At 44.2% G+C, this 16,837-nt stretch overlaps 2 protein-coding genes across 7 annotated transcripts in view; one reads left to right on the top strand and one right to left on the bottom strand.

Moving 5' to 3' along the window:
• The window catches only part of CYFIP2 (cytoplasmic FMR1 interacting protein 2), a 128,904-nt gene that overhangs the window by 64,190 nt on the left and 47,877 nt on the right, over positions 1–16,837 (top strand). For all 6 annotated transcript variants that reach the window (XM_042948350.1, XM_042948343.1, XM_042948358.1 and 3 more), the window contains 3 exons: positions 1,882–2,001; positions 7,989–8,188; positions 10,002–10,089. In XM_042948350.1, the coding sequence (XP_042804284.1) occupies positions 1,882–2,001; positions 7,989–8,188; positions 10,002–10,089 (408 nt within the window). The remainder of the gene's footprint in view (positions 1–1,881; positions 2,002–7,988; positions 8,189–10,001; positions 10,090–16,837) is intronic.
• FNDC9 (fibronectin type III domain containing 9) lies at positions 12,020–15,032 on the bottom strand. Its single transcript, XM_042948362.1, has 2 exons — positions 14,849–15,032; positions 12,020–12,824 (listed from the first exon to the last, which is right to left on the bottom strand). Exon 2 carries the CDS (start codon positions 12,815–12,817, stop codon positions 12,104–12,106), a length of 714 nt encoding a protein of 237 aa, XP_042804296.1. The 5' UTR covers positions 12,818–12,824; positions 14,849–15,032; the 3' UTR covers positions 12,020–12,103.

Below are 16,837 nucleotides of genomic sequence, written 5' to 3'. Positions count from 1 at the left end.
CATGCTTGAAATAAATTGTGTCAGCCAAACCCATGCTAGAAATCACAGTTTGGTCTTGTGAGGTTGGTTTCTGTTAACATTTGCCTGCAAATGTAGAGGAAATGCTGCCAGGAGCTCAGAAACATCTCCCTGCTTTAAAATGTTAACATGAGCCAGGCAGGCAAAATACAAGATGCTCCAGCCACCCAACTCCTAAGCCCTGCTGTCAGCCAAGCAGCGGTGAAACGGCCTCTAGGCCATGACCTTTGTGTGCTTGGTACACAAGCACACTTGTGGGCCACGGTGTTTGTGGAGTAGACCCAGGTGAAGGGCCATGGCTGAGAAGTACCCCTGGTGGGGAAGAAAGGGTTACCCTGGAAACCCTGGACATTTTCACTGCTCTGAGAAATCAAAGCAAAACAGAATTATGAGAGAAAAAAGAACGAGCTTCACTTCTGTCAACAGCAGGAGCTCAATGCTTTTCCTTCAACCTCTCAGGAAATTACAGCTATTAGTTACTGATGCAGTCAGAATTAGCCACAGGACATTAAATACTGAGGGCTTTTATGTGCACATGATGGCTGTAAGGGGTCTTAGTTGGTAGAAAATCTCCCAAAAGGGAAATCGAAAAAAATAAAATAGTTAAGAATTAAATTTTGAAAAGTTAAGAATAATCCTTGGGCACCTAGTAAAGTGCAGTGCACACAGCAGGCACTCAGTAGTTGTTTATTGCTGTTCGCATAGCATCTGCAATAATCCCCGTGTGTGTGCCCTGATGGAAATTATCCTAAGTTGTTTTCCATGCTGTAATCAGCCCTTCATTCTCGTGCTTCTACACTCATCCCCATAAGGGCACACAGGACAGATGCAGGAAGAACCTCAGGGCTAAATGTAGGAGGCCAGCATCGCATGGGATGCCAGAGCCTGTCCTGAGCCTTTTCCTACAGTCTGAATGAATCACATTTTCGCTCCACTGTTTATATTTCAAATTGACAGGAAAGTTGAAAAAATAACACCATGAACATATATATACTCTGCAGGCAGATCCATGATTATTAATGTTGTACCACATTTGCTTCACTTTCTCTTATATACTTATTTTTTCTCTCTCACAAATACAGTAAAAGAAATAAAATGGTTAAGAATAATTATTAGGCACCTACCAAAGTGAAATATATGAATATATGTGTTTGTGTATATACATATGTATATGTATATGTGTGTACATACATATGTATATACACAAACACATATATTCATATATTTTACTTTGGTAGGTGCCTAAGGTGCCTATATATGTGTGTGCGTGCATATGTGTATATATATATATACATATGCACGCACACACACATACGTACAGATATAAAAAGTGCAGATAAATAGTATATAAATATGTGAGTAGTATATGATATGTATACTATAAATACGGTGTATATATAGTAAGTAGTATATAAATAGTAAATAAATACATAATCTATAAATAGGAAATAAGTATATATAATATATAAATATATAGTATATATAATTTATAAAAATATATTTATATATAACATTAATATATATATGTTTAAATATACATGACCATTCAGCAAAACTGCTTTAGAGAGGCTTTCTCTGACTTCCTTTAAATATATGTACTCTTCTTAGCCATTCGAGAGAGTGATGACACTTCACTCATGAATACTTCAGCATGTATCTCCAAAGAATGAAGACATTGTCTCATAATCAAAATAGAATTATCATACTCAGGAAATTTGACAATACTCTTTTTGCATAGAGTCCCCATTTGTCCTAGTAATGTCCTTTATGCTTTCAATCCAATTTTCTATCAGTGCATTGCATTTAGTGGTCATGTGCCTGTGAGAACCTTAAGTAACTTTTCTCTCTGTCTCTTCCATGCAGTTGTTGGGTAGATCAATTGACTTAAACAGACTCATTACCCAGCGTATCTCTGCTGCCATGTATAAATCCTTGGACCAGGCCATCAGCCGTTTTGAGAGTGAGGACCTGACTTCCATCGTGGTAAGGGACGGGGGGCCCATGGGAGTTCTGGTCTGGGATTCCTTAGACTTGAAGCCTAGCTACAAGTGTTGTTAACCTAGTACTGAGCTAGTTAAAGAGAAGCAGTGAGTCTCTTTCCCAAATGAATACAGCAAGAAATGAATGAGAGTCACCTTACCCTCCTGATTGCCTTGAGATCTCTGAGATGACCAATGCGGGGGCACAGCTGCTTTTCCTTTGGGCTTCTACAGAATCAAGAAAGTAGGGGGGTGGTTCTGAGAGCTAGGGAAGGTTGCACAACAGTGAGGGTGTCATGGGTGTGCAGTAGTATAGGTCCCAGAAGGGCTCTGTGCTTGGTTTTTTAATGCTCTGCTGTTGCCATCTTGAAATTCTTAATAATTTTTTTAACAAGGGTCCCACTTTTCCATTTTGCACTGGGACATGCATACTATGTAGTTGGTCCTGATGCACAAGCATGGGACAGGCCTACTTTCTTCTATTAAACAGTAATTTGAGCTACTCTCTGCTGACTCTTCTTCTCCAGGAATTAGAATAAACTTGATTGACCAGTCCTGAAGTGAATCAAAGGAGGACTTTAATGCTTTCAAAAGCAGATGAGTGGAAGGAATGAGAGAAATAAAAAATCACCATTAAAGCACCATGGTGACAATTGTTGTGAGCAAAATCCAGCAAAGAATGCTGAAATTAGTAGGCAGAGCTTTGAGAAGAATATTTTATGATTCCTCTTATTATGAGGTCCCTAGAGTAGTAAAATTCATAGAGACAGAAAGTGGGATTTTTATTACTGGGAACTAGGAAATTGGTGTTTAATGGGTACAGAGTTTTGGTTGAGGAAAATTAGTTCTGGAGACAGCTGGTGGTGATGGTTGCAAAATAATGTGAATGTACTTAATGCCACAGAGCTATACACTTAAAAACGTTAAAGTGGGGGCACCTGGGTGGCTCAGTCCATTTGGCATCTGACTCTTAGTCTCTGCCCAGGTCATAATCTCACAGGTTCATGAGTTCAAGCCCTGTGTCAGGCTCTACACTGGCAGTGTGGAACCTGCTTGGGATTCTGTCTCTCCCTCTGCCCCTCCACCTGCATTCTATCTCTCAAAATAAGTAAATAAACATTTTTTAAAAATGCTTAAGATGGTAAGTTTTATGTTATATGTTTTACTATAATTTTAAAAATTAGTTGAAAATTAAAAAAACGAAGAAGCAGGATTCTTGCACACATTATCTTCTTCAAGATATTTATTAACTCCAAAGGGAAAAATAATAACTGTACACTGTGGAATCTTGGCAGATACCATCTTAACCAAGCATCAAAGATTAACATCACCAGTATTAACAGATATTCATGCATTCCCCGTTATGTATTCTTCTGTGGCATTCTTGCCAAAATGCATGTTCTCAACCTAATCATGAGAAAATATCAGATAAATTCCAATCAAATAGCATTTAAAAAAAAAAAAAAAGCCAACAATACTTTTCAAAAGCATCCAGATCATACAAGACTGAGATGAGAAAATGTGAGTGATTGAAAAAGACTAAGGAGATATGACAATTAAATGCAATGTGAGATTCTGAATTGAATCCTAGAACAAACAAAAGGACCCTCGTGAAGAATCTGATGAAATCTGAATAAGGGGTGTCATTTAGTTAATAGAATTGGACCAATGTTTATTTCCTACTTTTGATAATTATATTATGATTAGGTAAGATGTTAACATGAGGAAATTGGGTCAAGGATACACAGGAGCTCTGCTTTTTCACAACTTTCCTGAAAGTCTAAAATTATTTCAAAATAAAAAAGTTTGCTTTCTTAGGTGGACAAAGTGGTAAAAAAAAAAAAAAAAAACCATTAACAACAACAACAAAAAAAAAAAACAGTGACTAGGAATGAGGGTCTAGAGTCAGAAAGACCTAGCTAGGGTCCCAGTCCTGGCCCTGCCACATACTAGCTGGGCAGTCTTGGCGAGTTACTTCACTTCTACCAGCCTGTTTCCCCATCTCATGATGGAGGAATATTAGAATTCACAGTATAGCATTTTTATAAGGATGGCTCTTTACAGCCTGGAAGAGCTTTGCATAGTACTTTGCACTTAATAAATTATAACTTCTATAAAAAAAAAAAAAGAAGAAGAAGAGAGGAGCATAGAAATTTGGGGCTAACAATGAAACATTCTCAGAGTGAATTTTCAGTAGCATTTCTTAAGAGGACTTGCCCCTTAAATGCTCACCTAAGTCCTGGGTCAGTTACTTTAAGAGATCATAATATAGCATATGTTCTTCTGGGAGATCTATCTTAAGAAATGGATTTTACAAAAGAAAGAAAGAAAGAAAGAAAGAAAGAAAGAAAGAAAGAAAGAAAGAAAGAAAGAAAGAAAGAAAGAAAGAAAGAAAGAAAGAAAGAGAAAGAAAGAAAGAGAGAAGGAAGGAAGGAAAAGAAAAGAAAAGAAAAGAAAAGAAAAGAAAAGAAAAGAAAAGAAAGAAAAGGGAGGGAGGGAGAAAGAGAAAGGGAGGGAAGGAAGGAAGGAAGGAAGGAAGGAAGGAAGGAAGGAAGGAAGGAAGAAGGAAGGAGGAGATTATTCTTTGTTTATGCCAAAATGTTAGCACTGATTATCTCCAAGTGGTGGGATTTTTGTTTTCATCTTTGTTGTTTATCTGTATCTTCTTGTTGTCCAGTAATGAATGAGCCTATCTCATGGAAAATCTGTTTTGGGGTGTCGGTGGGTGTCCATGGCCTCTTCCCACTCCTTGAAAGGCACTGAATGTTCTTTTTTAGCTGGGAACAAAATCAAAACAAGCAGTGAAAGCTGGTGTTTATCAGGTGAGGGCAGCCCCCAGGAGAGTAGCCACTTCCTGTGAAGCCCAGGAAGAAGAGACCCCAGGGATGCTCTCTCCTGTGGGGTCGGGAGACCCTCATTGGCCTTGGCTCAGAAGCTTCTGCCTCTTCTGAGAAACAAACTGAGGAATGTGCTCCCTTCAGCCCTTCCCTCCACCTTAGAAACTCCACTCTGAGATGAGAAGGCGGCTTGATGCCAAGCTGGGAGGGTGGCAGGGATTTCTCAAGCCAGTTGTCCTCATCCTACACAGCTGAGCAAATAGATTCTCAGAGAGTTCTGATGCTGAATTGGAGGGCTGGCAGCTTGCAGGCTGTGTTTTGTTTAGGCTATAGAGCACATTTGAAATTTTGAGCCAACATTTAACATTTGGAAGAATTTGAATAAAACTGCAGAAGCTCTGGCAACATCACACCAGCCTTTCCAGATGGCAACAATTGTCTGGAAATGACTAGACGATCCCATCAGGCGGGTTGTGCTCTCTTTAGCTTGCCCCAAGCCCCACTGGTGCACTTCATTCCTGTATATGACCTTCCATGCCTTGCTGCACCTGACTTTGAGACCCCTGTTCTTCTCGCTTACCTGGGGCCACAGAGCAGGTCAGCGGTCCAATATGGCTGACACTCAGTCTTTCTGGTTCCCACCAAAGAGCTCTTTCTACTCTTTCACAGAAGTTGTCCCATGATGTGTTTTATTTCTTCAGTTCTGCTGCTCTGCGTTGCTCTCAGTAAACCGGCTTAACTATAGAAAATTCAGACCTTCTCAGAAGGCACCTGAGCCACCCACATGGCCTTGTAAACCTCCTGTGCCTTGATGCACTGGGTTCTGCATCCCAGAGGCAGGTGCCCTCCTATGATTTAAAGGCCAGAAGAACATGGCTGATGCCAAAACAGTTTGAACTATATAACAAAAACCTCGGTGTGGTTGCATGATGGAAGAAGTAGATCTACATTTCTAGGAGCCCCCCCATCAGCAGAGCTAAGAACTCCCTCCGTTGGTCTCCCTTGTAAACACTGATACGCATTTGTGAGGCTCTTGAAATCACAGAGCATTAGAACAGAAATTGTTCCCTGTTTTTTTAGGCAACTAGGCAGTTGTCTGCCTAGTAACACAGTACCTCAGTGTACCAAGGGACTCAGTGAGCTCGGAAATAAAATCATTAGCATTTACTCCTTTTATTTTATTTTATTTTATTTTATTTTATTTTACCCATTCTAAGTGAATGGGAACAAAAATAACAGTCCAGCTGGCTAGGCCCTAACAGAAGCAGAGAGGTGATTTTCTCTTTCTTCCCTTCATTTGCTTCACGGTGCACAGTGACTGGAAACATATTCTTCCAGTTGCCATTCCAGAACTAAAATCCAGATTTTGCCCTTCTTTTGAAAGACCCTGGGATCTGTCATCACTGAGCCCATTCTGAAGAGGTAATACCGGTATGGAGTTAAGTGGCAGCTTCACCCTTATCTGGACAGACGTTTTGCCACAGAGACCCAGCCCCAGGAATCCCCCCTGCTCCTGCCTGTCTCTCTTGCCTGAGCTGTCTGGCCTCTATAGCCATTTAGGTTTGCAAGCTTTGATGCAGTTCTATACCCCCAATTTAGAGCCATAGAATCTGAGTTTCAGAAAGGCAAATCTCTCAGACTCTAAGCATAGTCTGGGGCCTCTACCTGACCACACTCTGAACCCCACCCAGCATTAGGGAAGTCTTGTGGCTGATGAAAATAAAATTGATTCCCTGATATGGGGCTGCAGCCTGTGACCATAGACACCTGAACTCCACATCCCAACCAGTAAAGCTGGCCCTCTGGCTGTCCCACTTCTTGGCCACACTCTGGTGAACTGCCCTTGCCAGTGTTCATTGAATTTTTATATTGTAAAACATCTTTACTTTAACCATTGTTACTTTTCAAAGGGCTTTCTTGGCAAACTGCTTCTTTACTCCAGGCAGCTACGTCATAGGGGCCCAAACATGTGATTTGACGTCAGAAGACCTGGGATCACCTACTAAACCATGTTCTATATTCCCTGTGTGACCCCAGGCAAATTACTTCACCCTCTGAGCCTCATTTGTCCCCTCTATGAAACAGGAGCATCTCAAAAAAGCACTTCACCACAGCAATATGGGAGTGTCCTAGAGCATCAAAAAGAAGGATGCCTTCTCTCTGCATAAGACTGTGCTTTGATTCTTTTTGACAGCAGCACAAGGGACCAAGCCAACCCAAAGGGGCCCACTCTCCTTTTACTTGCCAACAAATGCAGTGACCTATTGTATCTGCATAGTGTCCACTTTGCTCCCATTCTCTGCTTGAAGGTAGGGTTCCAAGCAATCACATGGCCCCTTGGTTCATGGCTTTCAGCTGTACCTTCACCAACATGAAACCAACCCTGTGACTGAGAGACACAAGAGGAACCCAAAGGAGGGGGCATTCTGCCCCCAGCTATTTTTTTAAATTTCTATCGTATACAGTGGTTAAGAATACGGACTTTGGAGCCCAACTTCCTGGATTTGGAGTCAAGCTATTTAACTTCTGAAAACCTCAGTTTCTCTGTGCATAAAGAAAACCATAATGGTAACCATACAGGGTTTTTTGAGCATTAAATGAGTCAACACACATAAAGTGCTTAGGATACTGTTTGGCATATATTAAACTGAACCATATGAAACTACTAATACTCAACAGTATTTAATAAAAGACCAGTAGCTTCACACGGTCTGACCTAATTGTAAGTACTTAGCGAGTGGTAACTCATGATTGCTTTCTACAGGGCAGAGATAGATTCTCTGGTGACAGCCAGTCGGACCTTTCCTTTTGTTGACTTGCAACACTGAGAGGCGAACTTTTCCCTCACCGATATGGGAACTGGAAAGCAAGCAGGCATGCTTTCCACCCAAGGGACGTACAGACAGGGGACTTGAACCTGGTCTGTGGTCCCCTTCCCAGAGCAGGCATGCAGCTTTCCTCAGCACAGTCTGGCAGTCCCTCCTCCAAAGAAGAGCGTGTTGTCCCATGTCACTGTGGGAGCCTAGTCTCCACGTCAGCAGCTGGGAGGTTGTCTGAGAGGCTCTCCCCCGCTTGAAAGGAATCCATAAGATAAAGTGGTGCAAGTGTAGAGGATACGTGTATGTCCTCAGCAGACATGGGCTCTCTCTGGCAGGAGCTGGAGTGGCTGCTGGAGATCAACCGGCTCACGCACCGGCTGCTGTGTAAGCACATGACCCTGGACAGCTTTGACGCCATGTTCCGGGAGGCTAATCACAACGTGTCTGCCCCCTATGGCCGCATCACCCTGCACGTCTTCTGGGAGCTGAACTTTGACTTCCTCCCCAACTACTGCTACAATGGGTCCACCAACCGGTAAGGGACTCCCTGGGCCAAGGGGGCTGGGGTGGGCTGAGGGTGGGGGAAACAGTTCCTTCCTGCAACAGGCATCTTTTGGAGTCCCTCTTGTGCTGGAGGTGGGGATGCCATGGTGACCAAGCAGACACCTTCCTGCCTCTGAGAGCCTCCAGGCTAGAGGAGGATGCAGGTGATCCAACAATCACACAATAGATGTACTGTTAGAAACAATAAACTTGGAGATGGAAAAGAAGCCCCCAGTCATGAGAGAGAAAATAGCACCACCTAATCCAGTCTGGGAAGTGATGGGAACCTCAAGAGAGGCTTCCTCCTCTGAGGAAGTAATGCTTGAGAAGAGATGTGAAGGATGAGTAGGAATAAATAAGATGAAAAGACAGGAGAAGAATATTTCAGACAAAGTCTCCAAGGAACCTAGAGAGCCTGGTGAGGGTGAAACAGATAGGATGGGGAATGGTGCCTTGAAAGATAGTGCAGGACCCAGGAAGAAGCAGGAACCAGGCCGTGCACTACTCCATAGGCCAACATAGGATCCCGCATGGTGCTTTATGATCAGATGGTACCTTTATGAGGACATCCACATGCATGAACACATTCGTGCAAAACAGGCATACATGTGCATGACGAAGTGCCACGTGTCTCCTGCAAGGTGCACACAGCCCTGGGCCAGGCACCGAGGTGAGGGCATAGACCTAATCCCTTATCTCCACAGAGGTTCAAAACCTGACAGAAGAGGTGAGATGTATTCACGCACAATGCAAGTACGTGAGGGGCACCTGGGTGGCTTAGTCAGTTAAGCGTCTGACTCTTGATTTCGGCTCAGGTCATGATCTCATAGTCATGAGAAGAAGCCCCGCATTTGGCTCCACACTGGGCATGGAGCCTGCTTGGGATTCTCTCTCCCCCTCTCCTTTTGCCCCACCCGCACTGACACGTACACACACACTCTCTCTTTCTTAAGAAAACACAAGGCCATGAGGATACACAAATATGCATGTGTTTACAGGTCTTCTCAGTACTCTCAGGGCCTGGCTCAGAGCCAGTATTAAATTAGTATGTGTTGAATGAATAGAAGGGTCTAGGAGGAAACCACAGATGAGCCTAAATCCACACACTTAGCAAGACAGACTTCCAATTCTGTAAAGATTTGGAACTTTTAATCCTCTTGAGCAGAGATCTGCAGACTATCGCCCACAAACCACATCTTGTTGCCAACTGTTTCTGTACAACCCATGAGCAAAGAATACTATTGACATTTTTGTATGGTTGGGGAAAAAATCCAAAGAAGAATTCTAATTTGATGACAAGTGAAAATTATTTGAAATTCATAAAGTTTTACTGGAACTCAGCCGTGCTCATTCATCTACAATTGTTTTTGGGTGCTTTCACACTACCAGCAGAGTTGAGTAATGGTGACAGAGACCATCTGGCTTGTAAAGCTGAGAATGTTTCCTATCTGGGCCTTCACAGAGTTTGTGGAACCCTGCTCTTAAGAAGCCAAAGTGGGTGGATAGGGAAGGATCAGAGCCCCAAAGAAGGCCGTTTTCAGGCCCAGCCAATTGTCACTTCTTGCCTATGTCCTTGTAAGTGAGCCATAAACCCAGAGTCTAGCCTGGGAATCTGGGCTGCAGTTTTCCCATCTATAGAAAGGAGACAGTAGGGGAATGAATGGGAGCATGTCAGAAGAGTTGTGTCTTTACCTAAGAAACAGTGTGGTTGCACCTGGTCAGGAGGGGCTCTGGCGAGGCTGTGTCCCGTGAAGAATACTCTTTGGGCCTGGTTAACGCCCTTCCCCTCTCTTTTCTCCTGCTAGTTTTGTTCGAACTGCCATTCCTTTTACTCAAGAACCACAAAGAGATAAACCCGCCAACGTCCAGCCTTATTACCTGTATGGATCCAAGGTGAGTAGTCTTGCCTGTGTCCTACTTCGAAGAGGGCTAGTGAGCAAAAGCAAACAGAAAAGTGTTTCCTGAATCAGAAAAGTAAGAAGATGTAGAGATAAAGAGGCAGTAGTGAGAAACAAGTGCAAGCAGATTCATCTTTATTTGTGCACAACTAGCAAGCGCGGGGGTGAACGCAGACCCGGCGGGGCTGGATCCTGGGCGGGAATTGTTTGGGGAGCACGTCACAGAGGCGAGCAGGGAAGTAGGTGTGTGGGGCTTCTTGTCTTCACCCCATCTCCTCCTGTTTCTCAGTCGATTCATTGCCATACCATCCTGCAATTCTGGGCTTTTTTGTGTTCCACAAAGACAAGAGATTTGCAGACAGGAAGCAATGGGGAAGGTGGAGTTTGAAGGAAATCCCAGATGGCTCGAGCTAGAGCTGAGAGACAGGTCTTCTCCCATCTCTTTACTGCTTTGTTCACAATGCACATCCTGACCCTAACTAGACCTCCCAAATGGCGCCCTGTTCTAGACCCTCAGTCCTTTGCCATTCATTAAATAAACGTTTATTAAGCGCCCACTATAGGCCAGACACTGGGCTAGATTCTGCATGCTGGGAATATATCAGAGATTAAAACAGATGTCATTTCTGCCCTTCTTGAATTTCCACACCCGTGGTAGGGACAGGGGGCAGTGTTCACAAAGTCTCACAACACTGTGGTATGTGTAGGAGATCCATTTCTTACCCTGCGGGTGTGAAGGGGAGAATGACACCGACAGGGTGAAATGTGTCAACCAACAGCAACAAAGGCAACATTTTTCTTCGTGATGGAATAGAAATGGCCACCTTTGACCCCGTTTTTTAAAAAGTAAGCACAGATGGACTCAAAAGAAGAACTTGACTGAATATATATGAGAAAAGGTACTCCTCTAAGGTCGGGGACCCCTAGATCAGGAAGTGTGGCAAACCAATGAGCTCCCACCACTTGGGCCTACAGGTGGGTGGGCTTAGAGGCTCTTGGGATGATGCTGGGACAGTGCAGGTGTCCTCTCCAAGATGGCCAGTCTGATCAAAGCAACTTTCTCAAATCAAGGGACATTATAGCCAGCATTTTGGGTAGCTCACAGACATGTCATTGAAAAACGCTGAATTACAAAGTAAGAACAACACCTCCCACTTCAAATCTCTTTCAAACCTTGTAATTATAACAAGGAGAAAGACTTCTGTTGATGCTAGTATGTCTTAATACCTTCTGCTCTCCGATCTCCCTTTTTATCAAAGCTAAGAGAGCAGACCTTAAGCTCAGAAACTTTAATAGGCAATAGGATCTAAGTCAAACTTATTATGTTGTTTTCATTATGTTTATTCTTATATCTCTTCTGTTTATAGAAGGAGGGTGCTGGCTTTTCATTTATGGAGTCATAGAAGTCTATCTTTTAAAATAAGTTTAAGTTTGAAAAGTGAGTCAAAAGAAAAATATTGTTAATAACAGTAGAGATAATCTGTGGTTTAAACAAAATGAAGGTGGGGTACGAGGTGTTATGTGATAGCCTGAAAGCTGGAAAACACTGTAGGGCAAGGCTCCTCAGCCTTTCCAAAATAATCCCCCCAACAGCAGTGGACACTGGACATCTGCCTCAGCTGACTGAAAGCATAACCCAGAGAGCCCACCATCAACTCGAAAGTTTCCTCAGAGTATTGTGTTTTATTTAAGCCATGCAAAGTTTGCTTTCTCTACCATAATATATTCATGTTTGTTTTAATATTAAGATAACATTTTAAATTCCTAACTGGGTTCCCCTAAATGGATGCTCCTAAGAGACGCCATATTTCTCCTTTGACATACCGTGGGGGTGTATGCTTTCCAGCTTGAGAAGCTTTGTCATGGGGCATCCATCCAACCCAGGCGATCCACAAGAGCACTGACATTTGAGGGGAGACAAATGGGCAGCCTAGAGACGCATTTTTACAAAAGAACTACTGTATAGAGGGCTTTAAGCTACATGATGCAGGCTGCCTCCTCCCTACCTCTCACTCCCCAAAACGAGGCAGTATGGCGGGATGATCACCACCCCCTCCCAGTAAGGCACCCTCATCAGGGGCATCCTCATTGTCGGCATCCTGGTCAGCTGCTGCATCCTGGTTGTCTTCAGCTTCGGCTTCTGGTTCTGCATCAGCTCCGGAGTTCTTGCGTGGCATTTCTACCAGGGGGAGCCCCTGCAGGTCTTCCTCTCTCTGACCAAGAGCTGGGGCCTCCTCCGGCCATCTCACCAAGCCATTGGCTTCCTCCATGTGGCCGGCTCTGTAAGACCATCGAGGCTCATGGCAACGGATACACCAGAACTGGAGGCAGATAAAAGCTAAGACGGCTGTGAAGCAGGCCAGCAGAATGGCCATCAACACCCAAAGGGAAATTTGGGGGTCCACCAGGGAGCTCCCAGCAGCCAGTGGACTCTTATCCAGGGTATGGAACATGGTGCAGTAGTGCCTATAAGGGAAGGCAGCCTTCTTGCAGCTGATGCACAGGAAGTAGAGAGTGGAAGGGGCGAGGTGTTCCAGCACCACAGAACTGATCGTTCGAGGCACTTTCTCCTCGTGGTGAAAGCTGTAGCGAAGATAGCCGGAGAAGATGCTGTTCCAGTTGGGCCTATACATAATATGGTAATAGTCCTCCAGACAGGGCTCCGAGGACGACCAGGAAATGATGGCTCCTGTATAAGAAACGTTCCCAACCTCGATGTTCATCCTGATTCTAGAACCAGAATCAAAGTGAAAAGTGACATCCCCTTGCTTAAGTATTTATGATCATCATACCAGCATATATTACACATTCAAGATGGAGACTAATAATTGTCCCTATTATACAAAGAAATGGAGGACAAGAGGTTACGTTACTCAGCTAAGGTATAGCTAAGAAATGACAGAACAAAATCAGGGCTGTCTCATGTCAAAGCCTGAGGCCTTCAGGCCTGAAAAAGATACACTCGCATCCCCCTAGCCTCATCCTGCCCTGGCTGAGATCTTTTAGGTACAACATTGTTTCCAACCCTTTAAAATAAGAAGAGAGGCAATAAAAGAAATCAGACCACCCGATTAACGTCCCTACATTAGTCACCACACGTTTGCGACCTCCAAGTCAGATAATTATATCACCTACAATATCCCTTCTGGAACTTCTGCTTTTGCTGCAAGTGCTGTGAGCTCAGTCATCTAGAACATTCTGCCCACTGCGATTTTAGCCTCCCAGCTCTGTTGCCCGTGAGAGAGGAGATTTGCGTCATCACTCCTTGGCAGCTGATTTCTCCCCAGTGCCTCTGCTCCTGTTTTATTTCTTTGTTTGTTTGTCCAAAGGCAAACATACCCAGGAAATTAGTTGTGTAGGTCAAGGCAATCAGCTCCTAATACCAGCATAATTGCTACTGCTCAGTATCTCTGGTACTGTGAATATCGATGATGATACTAACCACCAGCAGTTAGTGAGTGGTTGCTGTGTCACATCTAGTATGTGTCATGCTGCATGCTCACAGGCCATAATAAATGTCACACCCTCTGAGCTAGGTCCCCATTGTATAGATGAGCAATCTGAGGTCACTCAGCTGATAAGTAGACTCAAAGCCCCGTAATTGCTAGATTTCCAAATGCAAGGCTGCTGGGTTTAGTTACAGGACGTTACCGCAAAATGAGGTGTTGGTACGCAGACCTGGTTGCTGTTTTTCCACAAATCAAATGAGCCCTCTTCAGATTCCCAGCCTTACGGCTTTGGTAAGAGAACACCATCTTCAAGATTTGGGGGTTTCTCTTAAATTCTGTCTGTTTGAGACATAGCGTTTCCCCTCCACTGAATTTCCCCTGATCTACGATTCAGGGACAGCCGTATTCATTCAACCTGTGTATGTTCATGTACAGGTCTTACCCAGCCCTATTCTCTGCCCCTTCTGTCTCACGTGAAATACAGAAGCCTTCGTTTTAGATATTAATGACCTAGTAAAAACCCGTCAACCAGATTTTAACCTGAATTGGCTATGAAGCCAAACTGATTTCTATCACAAGCTGCTTTCTGTCTTCCCTGCCTCCCTCCGACCCTCTATTTTCATGCCCACTCTCCTAGAGGAGGTGGGCAGAGAGATGCAGAGCATTGGGTGATTTTTCAGTCCTTGTTTTCTCTAAGGATGACAGTGAACTAAAATGCTCAGGAAGGGGAATAGTTCCCTTCTGTTTGGTTGGAAATTTCATCCCAGAAACACAGGCAATGAAAGGGACAAGACAGGTGTGCTCAGATCCCTCCCGGGAAGGTCATTGCCAAGGAGACTATTTGAGCTCCCTTCATCAGTCTCCTTTCTCATAAGCTCCCCCATTCACTCCACCCCACACATCCCTATAAACACACTTCTGACCACAATGAAAAGAGCTTAATTCATTACTTATAATACAGAGGCTATGGCCTTTGTAAAACCCTTCCATCAGGGGTGATCAGGAATAGCGTTTTTTTGCCATGACTCTTCTCTCTTGTTTGCCTCACATCTGCTGCTGGCTGTCTTTGCAGACTGAGTTCTCTACAGCAGACATTTTTAAGAGCTTTCTGGCAAGACACTATAGCAGCATCCTCAGCTTTGGGGACCAAATCAGTCTCCCTTATTTGTTTTTCTTTCTCTGCTTCTGTTTCTAAATTCCCCCTATTTTTAGCTATTCATATTACCATTGCCTGGCCCTCCTCCAAGCAGAGTGTGAAAGGAGAAGCCATTTCCATTTCCAAGAAGAGTCATTTATGTCCCTTACCTGATGCTCGCGGTGGATCTGGTTAGAACGCAGCCTGCAGAGGCAGAGACAGAGTGGACCAAAGCTGAAGGAATGGAGCCTTCTCCCCTCCTCTGCTCTGGGCTCTCCTTGATGTCTCTCTCGCCACTGTCTGAGTAATCCCACTGTCGCCCCCAACGCTCACATTATTCATTTCTTCAGATCAGCATCATTCACCATGGCAACCAGCAGGCATCTGTACGCACGATGCTTTCAGGGACCAGTCTGGAAAGGCTTTTGCCCACTGAGAGGAGCTCTCATTCCTTTGGCCAAAAAAAGGCAAACAGTCTCCTGCAAACTGATCCTCAGAATGGTACTGATTCTTCCAAGGCTGCCAGATTTTCTCTGTAATTGGCTGGCGATCATTTTTTGCCCCATCTAGACCCTCTTTGGACAATGGTCAAATACAATTATCAGTTATCCCACAATTTCAACAGCAATTTTATCCCTTGCCCTCCCACCCCCACCCCACCTCCTACCATCTTCTTTCTTTATTCTTGTCTCCTGTGACAGTCTCCAGATACATGACACTGGTCAAGACTCTTATTCTCTGGGCCTCAGTTCCATCATCTGTAAAGCAGTAGCCTTGGGCTAGATGGGGATGGCAGATAGAAAGCAGGATTCTACCCCCTGCCCAGTCCTGAACCCATGTCAGCCTTTCTAAACCATCACAGCATATGTACTGGGTTGATTTGAGTCTACCCAGAACCTCAGGGTGTGACCTTATTTGGAAATAGGGTCTTTGTAAATTTAAATTAGTTGAGGATCTTGAAATAATACTGTCCTAGGTTTAGGGGGAACACTGAATCCAATGACTGGTGTCTTTATAAGAGAAAGGAGAGGGAGATTTACACAGAGGGGCACAAGGGGTAGGAGCCATGTGAAGACAGAGGCCAAGGTTGCAGTGATGTCACCAGAACCAGAGAGTGCCAGGCACTGCCAGGGCCTGGAAGATGCAAGGATGGAATCTTCAGCGGGCACGTGGCCCTGCCAGCACCTTGATTTCAGGTACCTGGCCTCCAGAACTATAGGATGTTACAGTGTTGAGGCTCCACGTTTGGGATCATTTGTCACAATGCCATTAGGAAACTAATACAACACTGCTTCCATTTGGGCTCAGAAACACAGGCATCCCAAGAAGCTGCTTCCCAGTCCATCAGTTGGAGCTGAGACCAGAAATGGAAACCCTTTACTATTCCTGGATTGGATGATCCCCAAAGTTCCTTCTCTTTGAAGAACCCTGACTACTTCCATTTCCCACAACACTCTATCTGCCTCCGCAATTCTACCCCTTCCTGGTCTCCTCAACCTCAAAAGAATTTGCTGCCAGCACTCTATTGGGGCGAGCACAGAGCACATCTGATATATGAAAAGAATCAAGTTCTGTCATCCTAAGCTACCAAGTTTGTGGAAATTTGTGATAGCAGCCCCGGCTTAGGCAGATTTAGACCTGAATTATTTTACACAAATTACGTGCTTTTAAAAGTCAGGGTTTCTTTCTCTTCTTGGTTCTCGGCCAAAGTATCCAAGTGAACCCATGAAAGTCTCCTTGTGATCCACATGAGTGATAATCAAAAAGTTCTGAAGAGTTTCCCGGTGAGTCACAGACCCTCCCCTGGCCAAGGGTCTCTGTGAGCCTTGGAGTCCCGGGATGTCCCTTGATTAGACACTTGCTCTGTGTCTTTCCCATGGCATTAGGTCTTCCCAGGGGCCTGTCTAAACTCTGCCGTAATGTGTGCTAATGGTGACTCCCTGCAGAACATGAAAGTGTCCTCTCCACAGAAAGGCCACCATGGTAGTTTGCAGGTGCCTTTTGAAAAGGTTATTTTGAGGGAAATAAAAATACCAGACTTGGGAGGCCTGTGGAGTGACGAGATAGAACTCAAGCCTTTGCCACAGAAAATGGGAATTTATTTTTAATGCTCCTGGATGCCATTTTTAATGGTGAGCTTCTTATTTGAGAAGTTGAGA

Source organism: Panthera leo, chromosome A1 (assembly GCF_018350215.1).
Source record: "Panthera leo isolate Ple1 chromosome A1, P.leo_Ple1_pat1.1, whole genome shotgun sequence".
NCBI lineage: Eukaryota > Metazoa > Chordata > Mammalia > Carnivora > Felidae > Panthera > Panthera leo.
The sequence above is the reverse complement of the archived record's forward strand: the minus strand, read 5'-3'. Positions and strand labels throughout refer to the sequence as shown.

Coding starts and splice junctions, on each gene's coding strand:
- FNDC9 (XM_042948362.1), bottom strand. CDS start 12,817: ATGAACATCGAGGTTGGGAACGTTTCTTATACAGGAGCCATCATTTCC.